At 39.0% G+C, this 17,880-nt stretch overlaps 3 protein-coding genes across 6 annotated transcripts in view; 1 reads left to right on the top strand and 2 right to left on the bottom strand.

Moving 5' to 3' along the window:
• Positions 1-2,223, bottom strand: part of LOC122758719 (epithelial cell-transforming sequence 2 oncogene-like) — a 75,141-nt gene extending 72,918 nt beyond the window's left edge. For 2 of the 3 annotated variants that reach the window (XM_044013012.1, XM_044013021.1), the window contains exons 1-3: positions 1,521-1,995; positions 306-418; positions 40-202 (exon numbers count right to left, since the gene is read on the bottom strand). In XM_044013012.1, coding sequence (XP_043868947.1) covers positions 40-202; positions 306-418; positions 1,521-1,658 — 414 coding nt within the window. In that variant the 5' untranslated portion in view covers positions 1,659-1,995. The other variant, XM_044013029.1, reaches the window with a different exon arrangement.
• A 773-nt stretch (positions 2,224-2,996) lies between these two features.
• Positions 2,997-7,155, bottom strand: ccdc28a (coiled-coil domain containing 28A). Of its 2 annotated transcripts, none has more exons than XM_044013082.1 (5): positions 6,904-7,155; positions 6,577-6,764; positions 6,024-6,178; positions 5,741-5,763; positions 2,997-5,117 (listed from the first exon to the last, which is right to left on the bottom strand). In XM_044013082.1, the coding sequence occupies exons 1-5, from the start codon at positions 7,053-7,055 to the stop codon at positions 5,063-5,065; spliced, it is 573 nt and encodes a 190-aa protein (XP_043869017.1). In that variant the 5' UTR covers positions 7,056-7,155; the 3' UTR covers positions 2,997-5,062. The 2 variants fall into 2 exon arrangements, with proteins under 2 accessions (XP_043869017.1, XP_043869021.1); XM_044013086.1 differs by having other exon boundaries at positions 5,071-5,113.
• Positions 7,156-7,181: 26 nt separating this feature from the next.
• On the top strand, positions 7,182-17,457 carry LOC122758743 (calcitonin gene-related peptide type 1 receptor-like). Its single transcript, XM_044013056.1, has 14 exons — positions 7,182-7,551; positions 7,873-8,092; positions 10,152-10,214; positions 11,456-11,597; positions 11,705-11,815; positions 12,425-12,537; positions 12,627-12,718; positions 13,380-13,506; positions 13,605-13,758; positions 13,965-14,025; positions 14,101-14,164; positions 14,297-14,515; positions 14,597-14,638; positions 15,755-17,457. The coding sequence occupies exons 3-14, from the start codon at positions 10,152-10,154 to the stop codon at positions 15,959-15,961; spliced, it is 1,395 nt and encodes a 464-aa protein (XP_043868991.1). The 5' UTR covers positions 7,182-7,551; positions 7,873-8,092; the 3' UTR covers positions 15,962-17,457.
• The last annotated feature ends 423 nt before the right edge of the window (positions 17,458-17,880 follow it).

Below are 17,880 nucleotides of genomic sequence, written 5' to 3'. Positions count from 1 at the left end.
TGAAAACCTGCTCATTTGTCCACGATGTGGGCTCCTCACCTGCTCAGCCAGGAACCTCCAGTGCCAGCTGACCTGAGCAGCCGCACAGAGATCACGAGGGGACAGGAAGGACAGCACATATAGGGAGAGAAACCGAGGCAGCACGGACGTAAAGTCCACTTGAGTCACAGGAACCGTCTCATTCAGCAGATCCCGGCAGTACCTGCTCGGATCGTGAGATGAGTCCAGAGAAAGTCAGCAAAAACGTGTAGCAGGAGATGAACAAAACATTGCGATTATGACTTAAATAATAAGAGTGAGCGTACTTGAGCTGTGACTTTGTGCAGCGTGTGAGCAAACAGTGCAGCAGGTGCTTCCTCTGTTTGTCCGTCCACAGATCAAACCAGTGCAGCACAAGGTTCGTCCTCTCCTCAAATAGCTGAACATAAATGGAGACATGACACCAAAAAACCAACCGCAACCAACATAGCTGCACCTTGTTTTGTAAGAGCCTGGCTTCCAAAACTCTAATGAGTACCATTAATAAATGTATCATATAGATTTGGGTGATGAGGCCTTTTTTAGGGTTGTATTAAGAAACTTAAGGATTCATTTATGAGCAAAAGTTATTAATAAATATATAATTCTTACAGATAAACATGGGTCCTATACCCAGGGGCACTGCTACACATATTGGGGCCCATGCTACAGTACTTCAGCTACTCCCTCTGTTACGGTTCATTGTGTAAGGTGCGGTAAAATGACTTAAAGTTTAACCCTGAGACGTTAATGGTCTCAATTGTTAAATTGAGGTCTTCTTCAATAGAACACAATGTCAGTTTTGTAGATTATGTTTCCATTTAGAGGGAAATTAACATATCGTCCAATAGGGAGTTCTGATTTTATGGATGATGACCGGGCGGCAATTATTTCTTACAAACTGCTGAATTGACACTCGAGTCATACTTTGGGAATAGTTTTGAGAAATTGCTTGGGTGAATATTTGTGATGAAAGGTGAATACATTCACACAGCGTTAACTGTACATGGAGTGACCACATTTTCATATTTATTTATTTGCATAGTTTAAATAAAAATCAGGACAAATTGAAACATACAGGACACTAGGAGTCACTATCATGTTCCATTTAACCTATATTTTATTTAAAAACCTCATTAGCTAGTGGGAATTACAATGAATGTTGACCATCATGCCTCTAGTCAGGTATAAAAACAATATAATAGTTCATTTACCACAGCAATTTTTCATTAACGTTCCCTTAATCTGTGCCAATCCGGTCATTTCTAAGCAGGTTCTAGCATACAAGGAAATTCTAAGTTTGGTTTATTGTTGCAGAATAAACACAGTAACAAAAAGTTAGGAATCAAGTTTAAAGATTCAGGATCCTAAAGCAAGCCTTAAACTTGTATGTTTCTGCCATCTAGTGGTTACTGGTACAATTAAAATTAAATCCACTCTTATCATTTAAGTTGAATGTTCCGTTCTGATGGTGCTGTGTCGTCTGTGTTTGTTCCTCTGACCTGCAGGTTGCTCTGATTGTTACTCAGTGGCGTCCAGGAGCTGAGGAGGGTCCCAGGCCGCAGAGGCGGCTCATAGTCCGTCCCACTGAGCTGCCAGCGCTTTACTGAGTGAGGAGTTGAGGTCACCCGTGTGTCCATGAAAGCTGTTCACTGTGGGACTAAACACTCAGTGATGAGACACAAAGACAAAAAAAACAAAAAACGCACCAGGTTCAATCAAAGTCTGACTGGGCTGCAGTGACAAGCTGCCACTGTGCTGCTGCTGCTGCTGCTGCTGCTCTGCGGTAACCATGGAGACGCATCAACAAAAACACATTCCTTCATACAGACAATGTCATGCAAATACGACAGGACAAAAACAAACAGTCATACAGTTACTTTATACATGTTCAAAATGTCAAGTTCCTAATTTACAACTATTACACATTCATTATATAATAACAACACATCGGATAGATTCAATGATTAATTCAATTTGCTTTCACCTTTATTCTATTCACTTGTTACGGTGTTTGTTGTGCACTAGGGCTGTTGGTAATTTCCTCGAGGAATCCATTATCATTAAGTCCATCAAACATCAGAAAATGTTGAAAAAATGTCATTCAGTGTTTCCCAAACCTGCAAATGAAGTGTCTTTTTTTCTACACAAAGCAAACTTATTCCATTTTAATTATTTATTTGTTGGAGTGGAGAAAACCCCAAGAAAATATTCACATTTGAGCTGAAAAAACTTGTATTAAAAAAAAAAAATCTTTAGCGGACATTTAATTTCATAATCGTTTACTAACCGATTAATCATTGCAATATATGAAGGCAAATTCTGTCTATTCAGTTTGTGAATTAAAGGTTCATTATGTAAGAAGACATTTTAAATGTGCAATTAAAGAAATTGTGACACCTAATGGGGAAACTGCAGAATCTACTCACCCCTGCCCTTCCCTTCAGGGAACTATGGTGGCCTTCACATACCAGAAAGAATGTTATTTGCTGAAAAAAAAGACATGGCAGATCAAGACGGTGGCCTCCATAAAGCAAGACCCTTGCCTACAAGACATAGAAAAGTCTTAAGCCCCTGGTATACTCGCGCATCAGGGTCCTATAGTATCCCACTTCACCATGGGATGGTGGAACAAGTCTGGACGCAGGGAATAGGACAGCCGGTGTCAGCGGGTTCGAGGCTCGCCAGGTCGAGGCTTGGATGACTATCCTTGGCGAGTACTTCTTCTGTTGTCTACATTTTCTGCTTGCTGAGCGGAAATTCAGTTCACACATGCGCTATCCACGCAAGGTTCCAAAATATGGAGCCTTTAGTCTACTAAAACTCAATTAATTTTATTCTTTAATGTTTATACAAATATTCTTAGGGTTATTATATACCTTTATGATATGTATAGACTATTTACTGGGGAAAAACAGCATAATTTTTCACCTTTAATATAAAGAAATATTCAAATAAATACAGCAAAAATGATGTTGTTGACTTTAACCTGACTCCAACAGAGTCAGGTGACCCATTTATTAAATCAATCAACAAAACAAGACACTTCAGAATGATCCCACATCCGCCAACAATACTGGTTAAAATATGAAGTGACAAAATAATCAAAGAAGCATCACATCATGGTTACGTTTAACCTAAAATCAACACGAAAGTAAATAGAATAGATTAAAAAATAATAAGGCAATAATGATTAAATTAGAAGATATTAATTAAGGCATGGTTGTGATGTCAACATTTGGAAAAATTGTTTTTTTCCAGCATCAAACGGACACACAGCCCAGGTAATGAGTGTGTGCAGCATGCTGCGTGGATTATGTGCAAATGTGTTGAACACTGAGCAGAGAGCTGGAGGTCAAATCAGGCCACACAACAGAAAATAGGATTCTTTTATAACAGAGCTGAGTTTCTATTGTATTCTATTGTTGAGAGTCTACTGTCATTTTCAGCTGATTTAAGGTAGATTATCATATTACAGATAACGTGTGTGTTTGAAGTTCTACATCGATAACATCATTTTAAAAATGTATCGTCTGCAGAACAAAGTGAATGAATACTGAAGGCAATATTTCTGTATCTATGTTTCGACATGTCAAGCTCTGTTTTTGTTTGTTTGGGACGTTACAGATACTGATTGACCTGTGACATGACAACATTAACACTTTACATTCGAGTTCAATAACAACACAGTAATAGCATGGTTATTTCTAATGTCATATTTGGTTAATTACAATGCAATAAAATGGTAATAATACAACAAACTCCACGTTATCTCTGAAGTAATATCCAAGTCATAGGTAGGTAATAAGTGTGGTAACTATCTGAAATAATATCCAGGTTATAACTTGATAATAACAACATAATAGTGTGTGTTGAGGAAATAAAAAAGTAATAGCGTTTTAGTTATGAAGTAATAAACAGGTTATAGCGTAATAATAACAATGTAATAGTGTGGCAAAAATAAACCATAATATATAATAGTATGATAATGATCATCACTATGGGCTACCAACAGTGGAATAATTTAATTTACATAATAAATAAATAAGTTAAAGTATTTGTAATTGCCATGCTATAAGGTTGAAATTCATCCTTTCATGAAAAACCTTTTACCATTTTCCATTTCTACATGCCAATACAAGACAATTTCACTGGAAATAACATGGCATCACTGTATGATTCCAAACGATTACCAAAATATTCCCATGATAACTCCAAATTGCTTAAGGACATATTACAGTGATACCATGGTATTAACCATATTATATATTATGTCTTTCTACTATCTTCTACTCGTAATATCTACTTAATGACGTGATAAAGATAATTTGTCTATATTTTTGGAATCAAAGTGTGTAATTACCATGCTGTAAGGTAGAAATCCATCCTCATGAATTCATCCAGTCATAAATAACCTAAATATCATCACCTTATTACCACACACTTACCATTTCTTGCGTCGCTACAAGCCACTACATGAACATTTCATTAGCAATAACGTGGTCTTATTAAATGATTACATCCCAAAACAAAGCTATTACCATGTTAACTCCATGTTGCTACTAAACCGTAATGTGTCGCCGATGTGGAAAAAGTGCAAGTGAGTGCGTAAAGTGTGCCGTCGGTTCTAAATTCAGTGAAGCTGAACATGTACGATGGAGGTCAAAAGAAAGTGAGATGTTTTTGTCATTATAACTTTGGTTTGCGATGTATTGCAATGTCAACAGTTTAGAAATGACAGCTTAAATAAGCTTAGATAGTGAAGCACTGGTGCCACTTTTAATCGATCGTGAATGTCTGTGAAACTATAACAGTCACTGTGTTCAGCGCTCAGTGTTTGGGTTCAAAGAAAAGCTGTAGGTCCATCTTGCAATACATTCATGCCTCTGTGCGGGACAGGGGACGCTGGTGAACAGCTTGGCAGACATTTCTGCCATCAACACACTTCCGATCACCACCTCATCTGTCGCAGCCACTCTGTGTCTCATAAAACTAAAATAAGGCAGATGAGATTGAGAGAAAAACAAAAAGCAAAACAAAACAATCACATGCTGGCAGTCCTTGGAATCTCTTGACTGTCGGCTAGATTCAGCTTCTGACTGAGAGAAGCGGCGTCAAGGAAAAAATGAACAGGCACAAATTGATTTGTTAAAAGCTAGAGCATGCAAGTGTGGGGAGAAAAAAACAAACAGACGCTACATTCCACCCACTTCCGAGCATTGCCCCCTCAAGACACTGGATATTGTTTGCTGTAGTGGAACTGCAAGTTTTCTTTCTATTCATTGATCCGAATAATGAAATAGAAAATGCTGAGTGCAGTCCCACGTAGGATAAAAAGTCATGGCCAACAGCTAAGCTAACTGTCTGAAGATGAATGCGAGCGTTGTGCCTGAAATGATGTCAAAATTTACAATAATGCAAAAAATAAAGGCGACATGATGTTTTTTGACTAAAGACAATGGCAGAAGGCCATGTCCGTTACATAGTGATGTGAGATCAAGTCAAATCTAATGGCAAGAGCTACAGACGCCATAATTGTTTATTTAAAAGTAAATTAATTAAAAGTGTTTCAGATACAAATTAGAGACCTTGGCTTTCTCTGATACAATCAAATAGGAAAGGAATCATTTAATGTTCATGCCACCCAAGAACCAGGTTTAATGAATTAATCAATTCATTAAACCTGGTGTTTTTTTTGTTCATCAAATATCAAAAAGGATACATTGAAGAACTCAGCTCCTCAAGCTGTGAAGAAATGAGAGTTTTTAGTAAATACATTAGCACTTTGTTGTGTGACGTAAGTGAGTTGCTAATTCCTTATAGACCTTATGTAGCTAACGCCGCACCAGTGAACAGTTAAACCAGATTATGCAGTGTAATGAGTTGTACAATAAATATTTCTACACCTTAACTGTTCCTGATGTGTACTTCTGTGCGGGTATTCAGTAAAACCGTAATAATTTTGTACCTTAAAATACTTCTACTCCATTACAAAACACACTTACATTAAGGAGTAACTTGTCCATGTTGGCGTCACATGCCGTTTTCCTCTGGTCCTCGGGCATTTCATCGACCTCGCCATAGAGGTCAAACTGTAATCGGGCCAGCTTCTCTTGCATCTCCCTCACATGCTCCATCTGACCAATGGAGCACTCGTTGCCTGGTACAGAGAAAACATGACTAGCTGTGGTCAGCTGAGGTGTGTGAGAAGCACCTCCATCTTTATTTAGGATAAACTTTTTCAATACGCTGTGAAAATATGTTCTGTTTAAGAAAAACTGACTCAGCATTCCCAACTAATAAAGACAACAGGAAAACAGTCAGAAAAGCTGATTCCCAACAACATAACTTTTATGTTTACTTACTGCAAGTCATTATATTCACAGAATTCAACATGAATATCACATGTTTTTATAATATCGTGCAGCCCTAGATTTAATTATGAATGGGGTTGTGACAGTTTTGTCAGCTTTAAAAAAAAATGGCTCCCTATTTAAAAGGTTCGTAAGCACTGCTCTACAGAAAATGTGCTGATGATAGTTGTCATTTTTAACTTACCAAATGCTTGTAGTTTCCCTGAGTGGAAGTCGTTGAGGAGACTGAGCAGGCCCTTCTCCATCTCCTGCACATCTGAGACATCCGTGAGAAAGGAGTGTTGGATGCTGGGAGCTGCCTGGCCCTGGCCCTGGTTAGGATTCGCTTTGACACCTGAACTTGCCTGGTGCCTGGGTTTATCCCTGGCCCCCCTCGAAAAACAAGTCACAACAGAGTTTCGTGAAAAGCTGACTTGACAGGCATATGCAACACGTGACAGGATGTAACAAAGCTGCAATTCAATCCATTTTGACATTAAAATACATAAAATAGTTGTTGGAGACAGCCTACTTCCTGTTTTTGCTCTTTTGGCTGGAGTTGTGGCTGGAGCCGACCTGACGTACCCCGGTAGACGCACTGTTTTTCCGGCTAGAGCCTACGGCTGGAGGCGCCGTGCTGGTAGAGTTCCTGGGACTCTTTCTCTTTAGCTTTCTCTCCTCCATAACGTCATGTTACGGTGGTATCAGGTGAGCTAAACAGCACGAAGAACATCAACGGCTCACAGCGACAGTCGGCTAAAGACTTCAGCTGAAGTGTTTTCAGATCTCGCGAGAGTAGCAAGCGGCCATCTTTTTCTTCTCGGTGTTTTGTGGTGGTTGACAAACGTCTTTGACGCATTACCGCCACCAACTGGCATGGAGTGTGTATGCACCGCTATCATGGATTATATTGGGACTCAATGATTTGAGGAGAAAGATCGAATTGTGGGCGTTTGTGTGACACACATTCCAATTTGTTTGGGATATAAAGTGTTTTAAGTCGAGTTTCTGAATTTTTTAATGAATTAGAACACAATTAATAAGAGAACAATCATCACAAAAGCTTCCTGAGTTATGTTTTGATATTTTGAATCTTTCAGAACTCTGATTCAAAATTCTGACACAAATACAGGTTTTGTGTCTGCAGGGGGCGCCATTGCTATGAAGTGGAACATTTGAGGTGACTGGTCCATTTCAAGTATTACACACTCTATGTATGTGTATTTATTCAGTGTCTGGGACACTAATATGACTGTTATTGTTCCCTCATTTATGTCTTGACTAACTTTTGAATGCAAACACTAAAGCAAACTTAACTCCCTATTAACATTAATCAAATGTGTACCAATCTATAGGCTCTATAAGCACACAGTATGTAGTGAAATCAGAACAATAAGATGAAATACACCGAATTTGGCTCTATTGTATTGATACACACACTGAATTATCCACTGTGTTGTCTGTGATGTTCACTCCACTGTGGGAATGTCCCTCTACGCAGCTCCACAGAAGACAAGCAAGTGATGTCACCACAGCGTCAGTCAGATTCTATCAGGACAGTCACAGCTCAGTTTGGCTCCTGACTGCAGTGCAACACACTCTTTTCTCTGAAGGAAACCACAAAGACGACGTTGCACTGTTATTGTTTCCTATCCCACATTCAGGCTGAAAGGATTACACTACAAGAACTGGTCAAGATTGAGTTTGCTCCTCCTGTAGAGGTAGGTTTATTAACATTTGACAGTTTTTCAGCACATGTGGTGAGTGTTTGAGCATTGCAGTGCTGAAAACCGGTTACAGATTAAACAGATTTGTGATAAATTAATGGGAAGACAGCACATTCATTACAAATGTATAATATTTTACCGTTAAAGAATATGTTTACGCAAGCGATACACTTAAAAAACAGTTGATCTTTTATAAAGGCAATAACTTCCTTACCTTTTATATCGGTTGCCGATTGCGATATTAATAAATGCATTGTCACTTTACATAATATATACGTATATGGGTCTCCAGGTCCTCCTGATGTAAAGTCAGGAGAACAAAGTGTAAAATCGTTTGCAATAAATTTCCAGATTTCCTTTTATAAAACACCACTAAACACCAAAAACATGTCTAATATCTTAATTATATAATTATCATCCCACTTGAAGAAAATCTGTCTAAAAACACTTGGAACCACGTGTAAATGTTCATGTTCTGACTCACATGGTGTGCACACACTGCAAAACATTGATTTCCAAGAAAGTAAAAAACTAAAACTAATTTCTGGAAATGTTGTTATATCACAAATGAAAAAAAAAACAGGGTTTGAGGGAATAAAATCATAATGCACAATTATTATTTTTTACATTGAAACCAATTAGCCTTCACCATTGGGTGAATTAGTTTGAATTATTCAAATTGCATCTTTTTAAGAAGAACACTAACTGTATGTCAGCCACATGGCGTAAACAGGAAGTATGACTAGAATCACCAGAAAATACAATTAAGCAGTTAAATGTTGATTAACTCCTTCCCCTTTTCAGACAAATCAGGACACATGTGAAGTCCTGTGTGGAAAGATGAGCTCAGAAAAGTCAAATTCGCTATTTAACCAACTTTGTATTTGATATTTCCACCTATAACACAATGTTATTACACTGCCTGGCCAAAAAAAAAGTCGCCACCTAAAAAAAGGGGTCACATCGTTGGACCGCCTTTAGCTTTTATTATGGCACTCATTCACTGTGGCATTGTTTCCATAAGCTACTGCAATGTCACAAGATCTTGTATTGATGATGGGAGAGTCGGGCCACTGAGCAAAGCCTTCTCCAGAACATCCCAAAGATTCTCAATAGGGTTAAGGTCTGGACTCTGTGGTGGCCAATCCATGATCCGTGAAAATGATGTCTCATGCTCCCTGAACCACTCTTTCACAATTTGAGCCTGATGAATCCTGGCTTTGTCATCTTAATGTTACTGAACCTAGACCTGACTAACTGCAGCAACCCCTTACCTATTTGCTTAGTTAAATCCAGGTTTTTTGGCCAGGCAGTGTATATCATATGTGTATACGTGATATATATTATTATTGATTTTGGCATCTTCTGGCTACACCCTTGGTTAAACTTGCTTAACATGCACAATAAGCACGCAGGAAGGACGCTGTGGAGAACAGAGGAAGTAAAAGGCCACATGTTTGACCTCAAATGTACAAAAAAAAGGGGAGACCTGCCTCTTCATATGAAAAACATGGGTTTGTGTGTATGGGGGCAAAGGTCAAAGGAGATGTAGATTCACTGTTGGCATCAGTTTAATAAACTAAGTATTAAAAGGCAAGGCGTTTTTTGTCAATTATTCAATTAGTTCATTTCATTTTGGTCACATAGATTACAAGGTTGTCATGTGTCTGATTGAAACATTTTGAATATATAAATAAATAACAGATTTCACATTGTGTGGGTGTGACAGTGCAGAGCACATGAACTAGTCGAGGCTGAATCCCAAGTCCTGTCAACACAGCGAGTGCTGGATCATGTTAGCAGCTGCTGCGAGTCAGGAAACATTATTCTTATCGGACCCTGGAGGGAAAACTATTTAGAAGAGGCGCTGAAATTTTTAACCGTTTCTGCAAATCGTGTAAAAATAACATCCAGGGAAGCGTAAAAATAACAGCTGGACTTGCTGCGAGTGAGTGCTGCATCCTCAGCTTCGCTGTTGGTATGTTTTCCTGTAAAGACAGCGGTTAAAAAGTATGCATTCTTTTGTTTTCCTCACTGCAAACTCGCCACGAAGATGAGATCCCAGATGGACCTGAGCTGCGGCGTGTTTCTGCTGGTGCTGTGCTCCTTCAACAAGGTAAACGTTGCATGTGAAATGTGTTGGTTTTAGCCTCATATACGCTGTTTTCATCATGTAGGTCAAGCTTTGCAACTTTGCCTGAACTGTCACGAGAGTTATGTGAGAAAATTCCTATTCCCTAACATCCCATAATGCAACAGATGGTGTCTACAGACTGTCCAGCCCTGTAGATGTCCACGTGTGATATTCACTGACTTTCAGATCCAACTGAAGATGTTTTTCTTCTCCTTGTGACACAGAAAAGGAGTAGATTTTCCCCTTATATAAGGCGATAATTGTTGCAAACCAAAACCTTTTAAGGTTCAGCTACACATTGGACCTTTAATAAGTAATTTTTCAATGGTATATAAGTGTTTTTGAAATGTGTAAGCCACTTTCTGCAGGACATGATAAATATCTAGACCAAAATCCAAAAATGCTGAAATATTAATATAAACTAATCTATTTAGAGGTCACCATGCAACATCATGTAACTATATACTATACTGACCAAGAAAAAGAAATCTTTGATTTTGTGGTCACTTGCCTAGAAACGTCCAGTCTCATGTATAATTTAACTTGGATAATATATTCAATTTCTGCCAAAATTCTGACCAGGATTAATATCTAGAACAAAATTTATTGGCGAAATATTCATATCCAAAGGTAATTATGTAACTACATACTATATTATATACTTTTTGTATGATTTCTGTATTCACTTGCCTAGAAACTATCCAGTCTAAAGCTATAAATATTAATATCAATCAATTTTGAGTGATTATTATATAAACATACTTATGGGTCATATATTCAATTTCTGCTAATAAACCCTTCTAAATGTTACACACTGGACCTTTAATAAGTAATCAATCAATGGTATAGAAGTGCTTGTAAAATTAGCAAGCAATATGTTGACAATTTTCTTGAGGACATGATGAATATTTAGACCAAAATCCAATTTATTGGCGAAATACTCATATTCTAATTAACTACTTACTATATTATATATTTACCAAGAATAAGAAGCCTTTATTTTTTTTTTGGGTCACTTGCCCAGGAATCATCCATTCACTTATATAAACTTATTATATTACATTATTTTCCATTTCTGCCAATAAACTCTATTAATGTTACCCTTTATTTTATTAATAAATTACTATTTTACTATCATTACTAGTATCATTGTATCATTCAGTCTTTGGGAGTCTGTGCATCTGTGTGTTTTCATGCTGTATTTTAATCCCTCCCAATCTCAGCTGCTGGTGCTGGCAAACTCTGAAGATTACCACGATAACCACCGAGGCGAAAACCTGACCGCACAGCAACAGATCACCGTAGCCCAGTACCAGTGTTTCCAGCGGATCATAAAAGAGTCACACCGCCCATCAAAAACAATAGGTCAGGAGTGCAGGTCAAAGGTCGTGGAGTAGGTTTTTTTTTCGCACTATTTTCCATGCATACCATTTCTAAGGAATGCCTCTCTGTGCTTCCTTTGCTGTCAGCAGGGCCAGTATGCAACACTACATGGGATGGATGGCTGTGCTGGGATGAAACTGATGCAGGCCTCAAAGTAGTGCAAAGCTGTCCGGACTATTTTGCTAATTTTGACTCAAATGGTGATTTTCTCTGCCTCATTTCCTTTCTGGCCAGAATCACTAGGGCACATATTGGTTAAAGAAAAGTTACCCATAAACTCTAAAAACGCCAAGACATGCATTCATCCTCCGGTCGTTAGCATAGGTGTTATCAATGAATGTTTTAAGCTAATCTTACTTTTTACGATTTAAGAAGGCGTCCAATATTCAACAGCAGTATTTAACATCGCATCTCTACACACTGGTGAGCAGAACAACTACAACCACTGCCAATGGCAATGCTAATCACGCTGCAGCAGGTTTGTCTGTGAAATATACCTTATTAACAGCTTAGTTGTTTAAAAGAGTTAAAAGACTTTACTGAACTGATATTGGTATTGGTAGACTCTTAAGGTTGTGATAGCTGTATTGTATCGGACCAAAAGGAAATGTTGTTAGCCATCGCTAGCTTCTAGCCCTTTTAAGCTAATTTGCCTTCTCGTGTTGCGTAGAATGCAAAAACCACTACAATATGCCATATTGTCGTGTTGATATTCAACCAGAAATGTTTCCCAAAGGTTAAAACCACTCATTTGATATCTTTTGTAGTACATTTTACTTCTTTTTTACAAAACTTGTTGTTTTTTATAGCGATGGCGATCAAAGTCTGCACAGAGACGGGCGAGTGGGGGCGTCACCCAAAGAGCAAACGCACATGGACGGACTTCACAAACTGCGTAGGCAACACGACAAATCACACGGCGGTAAGGAGGAATAAATGGAGAAATAAGTGTCTACAATGAATATATTTTGTTTTTTATGGGTGACATGTGACGCGTTCATTTTGTTGCAGGCGGCCATGTCTCACTTCTACTTGGTTATGATTGGTCAAGGACTGTCTCTGGTGTCTTTGCTCATATCATTAGGAATATTCTTTTATTTTAAGTAAGTGGAGCACTTATATGTATTTTACTGTGTGTTTTTGTTTTCCATCGTACAATGTGGATTGACGCGATTCTCTAAAGCAGGGGTCTTACACTCAAATAACATGAGGGCCACAGAGTGTCGAGTAGTGATCAAGTGAGAAAAAGCAAACTTTTTGGGGTTCAGTTCAGTTTGTTTTGATATATGTCGATATATAGTTCACAATTAAAAAACAATTTGATGTAAATGTAAAATGAATCTGTGAATAAATAAATAAAAAATATAGAAATAACCAAAAAATCTTCCAGAAATATTGACTTTGTGAATAAGTTGGATTTTGCTTGAGATATTCATCCTCCATATTTTAATGATTAATGACAAATTTTACCATCCTAAAGCAGTGATACATTAGTTATTAAAGGTCCAGTTAGTAATATAAGTAATATAACTTATAATGTAAATATATATACAAGGCTTATTCTAACTATTTTAAAACAAAGACCATTCTTTATGGAGGTCAGACATCTTGCGCCATGTTTCTATGTTTTGAAGCAGAAGCTCACTATTTTCTTTAACACATGAAGACATCTGCTATGTGTTGAATTTCGTCATAAATCTGTGACTGATGAAGCTTGAAAGTGATTTGTGATTAAAAATCTCTCTCTTGTGCTGCTGCCCTCAGGAGTCTGAGCTGCCAGAGAATTACTCTCCACAAAAACCTCTTTATGTCTTTCGTGCTGAACTCAGTCATCACTGTCGTCTTGCTGAACACAGTGAGGGAGAAACAGGGACACACCAGCCAGGATGCTGTGAGTGGTTCGACGCTCTGTTTGGGCAATCTCTTTTTCTTTCTCCTTTTTCCTTTGGGCAGAAAAGACGGGATTTCAATTCTGCTTCCTCCCGGCAGGTGAGCTGTAAGCTGGTCATGCTTGTCCACATGTACCTGCTGAGCTGTAACGCCTTCTGGATGCTTTGTGAGGGAATCTACCTGCACACGCTCATCGTCGTGGCTGTGTTTGCTGAGAAACAACACCTCATATGGTATTACCTGCTGGGGTGGGGTGAGTAAGCTTCTATGTGAATGTGTTCGGCACAGGGGTGTTTCAAGAGACTTTATGTCTAAATGTTTTCATTTAAAAATGCATAAATTCTTCTTCAGATAGGCTTGTTGTCCACACTTCTCTGTTTGTGGAGCCCCTGTGGATTGCCATAATTAGCTTGTGCCCCTCTTGCATTTGCCATTAACGTTCCTACTTTGATTTCGAAGGCTTTCCTCTCGTGCCAGTGGTGATCTACTCCATAGCACGCCACTTCTACTTCAATGACAAGTGAGTGTCGCAGATAACACTTGGATTTGCACACTGTACTGCCATGAAGTGATAATGTGATCCCTGCTTTGACAGATGTTGGGTCAGGCCTACTTCCTTGCTGTACATAACCCACGGCCCCATGTGCGCCGCACTGGTGGTAAGCACTTAACCAATGTGGGAAACCACTGTGCTATTTGGTTAAGTAAAGACTGCATTTTTTTTATATGCAGTTAATCTAAAAGATATATATATATATATATATATCTTTGTGTTTTCTGATTCACTCCAGGTGAACCTCTTCTTCCTTCTGAACATCGTGCGAGTTCTCATCACCAAGCTGAGAGTGACACACCAGGCCGAGTCCAGCCTCTACATGAGGGCAGTGAGGGCCACGCTCATCCTCATCCCTCTGCTCGGCATCCAGTTTGTCCTCTTCCCCTACAAGCCTCAGGAGCAGTGGGCCACGGAGATCTTCATGTACATCATGGAAATCCTCATGAATTACCAGGTCTGTGTAAACACTGGACCACTTTCCATGCATTATTCAATGAGTTATGCCGATCTAAGTATATTTTCTCCTCACATGCAGGGTCTTTTGGTCTCTACAATATTCTGCTTCTTCAACGGAGAGGTGAGCAAAAAAAGGACAAAACAACTTTATTTAGAATTCTATTACTGGCGTGGACAAAATAGCCCTGATGTGGTGTTGTGTATTGTTTTTTTTAAACATTTTTAATATCATTTCATACTGCTTAAAAACTCATTCAATAAGCCATATGAATACTCTATTGTGATTATTTGTCTGGAGAAATCCCTGACAAATAAGCCTAACCCATTATTTAAGTCTTTTTCTTTAAAGTCAGTAGCATGTTTTGATGGAATTATTGATGGATTATTCTTTATTCCATTTACTTACAAAAATACAAATGATCAGATGTGTGTTTTCAAGATCAAAAGTCAGGATGTGATTTCACTGGCCTAGATATGGATAAAAATACATGCAAAATATGTAGGAATGTATTGGGTGTATTCTTTTAAACCAGTGGTTCCCAAAGACTGGGTAGGGACCCACAAATGGGTCGCAGGAGATTGCAAATTTGCTGAATTTACCCAACCCATTTTATTATTTATGTGTGCACTGTATGTTTTAATTACATCATAATTGCGTTTACCAAAAATGATATAAGTTGTTAAGAGATATGGCTGAAAATAGTTGCTTTTGCACGAACTTGCTCCTCAGTTGCTCCAATTCTTTTTTATCTGCACTTTGGCTCCTTGAAAAAAATGGGTTCCCACATAGAAAGTTTGGAAAACTGATTTAAACTTTAAATTTGCAGGGCCAAACAAGTCTTTTTTTTTCTTTTCTTTTGGCCCCTCCCTCTCTAGGGGTCACGACAGTGGTTGATCCGCATATTTGATTTTTATGCCGGCTGTCCTTCCTGGAGCAGCACTTCCCCTGATGGGCATTTTAGTGCTCAGTTCTCTTTGGCCAATCCCCATATAATCCCATCCATCCATCTTCTATCGCTTTATCCTTCACATGACCTATGGTCAATTTAGAGTGTCCAATTTACCCAATTCCCATATTGTATGTTTTTGGACTGTGGGAGGAAGTCGGAGAACCCGGAGAAAACCCACGCACACGCGGGGAGAACATGCAAAGTCCAACCATTCAGCCCCCACATAATCCCGCAAATCCCTAAAATATCAACAATACGTGTTTTTGCCTGTGCATTTTGACCTTCAGGTCCAGAGCGTCCTGCGGAGACACTGGAATCAGCAGCGGATGCAGTTCGCCGGCATGTTCGCCAACGCCGACTTCTTCCGCTCGGCCTCCTACGTGACGTCGTCACTCACGGAGGTTCACCGCTGCTACAGCATCGAGAGCCACACCGAGCACATGAACAGCAAAAGCTACTCGGACATATTCAGATCGGACAGCCCTTTTGTGTGAAGACGGTTTTTTTCAAGATGCCATGAAGATATTTTTTTTTTTTTAAACTGTGCTACTGTTTATTGTGATTGATTACTTCTGCAAAAAAACTCACACACATTTTATTCTTCCTTATTACTCTTTTTCAACAAATATTAAACAAACACAAAAAGGAGTTTGAAACCACAGATTCCACAGAAGTTGCCAAAACATGACTGTGGGGAATTAACGCTTTTCTGCATCATGTGGAGTAAACTTGAAGAGCTGTTCCCGAGTCACGTGACGGACACAAACCAGCAGACGTAGAAGATCTGAGACTTCAGAAGAAGAAGAAGCTTGTGCGATGGTAGAAGGTTTTTCCCCCCCCAAGACCAACAGCACCAACTTTGAGAAGGTAAAGGAATGATTCACCATGAATTCTGTGGTTAGTAAAGGTTACTGCAACAAAGTACAGGTCTGTGTTAGTGCGTGCAGACGTGAGTACTTGTTAACTTTATGAAAAATGTATCAATAGGTCATTATTTTTGTGGGAGAAAATCTGCCAAGAGGAGATTTGTGTGTCGAAAGATGACCGTGTATTGTAAATTGTATTGTCCTCGTAGACCCCGTTCGTTCCCTAAACATGAATGTAACTCCCTCCCAGGGCAGATTAGAGACCGCCTCCTCAGCGGACGTCCTCCAATCCGCAGCTATTTCATGTTTTGGTTTTTTTTGCCACTGCCACTACATTAGCACTCATTGAGATGTTGCTTATTTCATGTTACAGCAGCGCGAGTAGGGCTACGATTCACTTTTTCCTAAGATAAGAAACATAAGCTTATATTGCCTGGATTAACGGTGCAGCGGTTGTTTCTTTTCTGAGAGATTTCTGAGCTGCAGGAGTCGGAACAGGAAGTGGAAAGTGCACGTGTGTATGATCACGAGAGTGTTTTGTATTTTCCACGTGATGCCATGCTTTTAGACGGATTCTCCAAATATATTTGAAACCAATTCAGCAGGAACTGACTCATGTTGATTTACTGGTGATGATTACGCTAACGCAACTATCCCATAATGTGTGTCACCAAGTGTGTTTCCGGGTGAAGAGCTGCTGGTTTTCGGCCTTCATGTACAGAAACGACAGGGCAGTTTCATCTGCAGGCATTAATTACTTATTATAACACTGTAAATCACCAAATATAGGACACAGCAGTTGACAGTTTGGGAAACACACTTGTTCAGACGGAGAATTGTGACTTATCGCTCCAAAATGGCAAACTACTGCTTCAAATGTGGTGATATTTTTACATTGATTTCCATACTGATATTGTATATTGTGTGCGGAAAATAGCTGGTTAGCTTAGCTTCGCGCAAAGACCTCGGTCAATGTTGCATAAAAATGTCAGTTCCTCAATTTCCCTTAGTCTCTTGTGAAAACTGATGTGAAATGTATGTACAACACGGACGTTTTGCGTCACTGTGATGACACTTTTAATAATGTTGTAAATAAAAGATCACGTGTTTTTGACTGAAAGCCATTTCGGCGCAGAGTATATTTCGTGTTATTCGTGTTACAAACTGTGTTTTTCTTCAAGGATCACTTCTGAAATGAATCTGTTTCCTTCTCCACGAAGACAAAGGGAAGAAAATATACTTCCCCCCCCTCCACCATATTTAATTAAGGGTGGGATTTCCTTCTCTGACCCTAAAAGTGTTTCCCACTGAAATGAATATTGTTTCCAGACAAAGCAGGGCGTGTTGTTGGTGTCTGTTCCTCATCCAGAGCCTATATGTGAACAGGTACCATGAGGAAGTCCCAGAGGAAAAATGCTGTCTCTCTGCATTTTAGCGCATCATTTATCAAGCTGGAAACGGAGAAGCCGCGGGAGAACTGAGACGTGTTTTTTTCTGCACACAGAATGATCACAAGCATGTGTGCATCACTGCACGTGATATTTACG

Source organism: Solea senegalensis, linkage group LG2, assembly GCF_019176455.1.
Source record: "Solea senegalensis isolate Sse05_10M linkage group LG2, IFAPA_SoseM_1, whole genome shotgun sequence".
In the NCBI taxonomy this organism is placed as follows: domain Eukaryota; kingdom Metazoa; phylum Chordata; class Actinopteri; order Pleuronectiformes; family Soleidae; genus Solea; species Solea senegalensis.
Note: the sequence above shows the minus strand (reverse complement) of the source record. Positions and strands in the feature narration are given on the sequence as shown.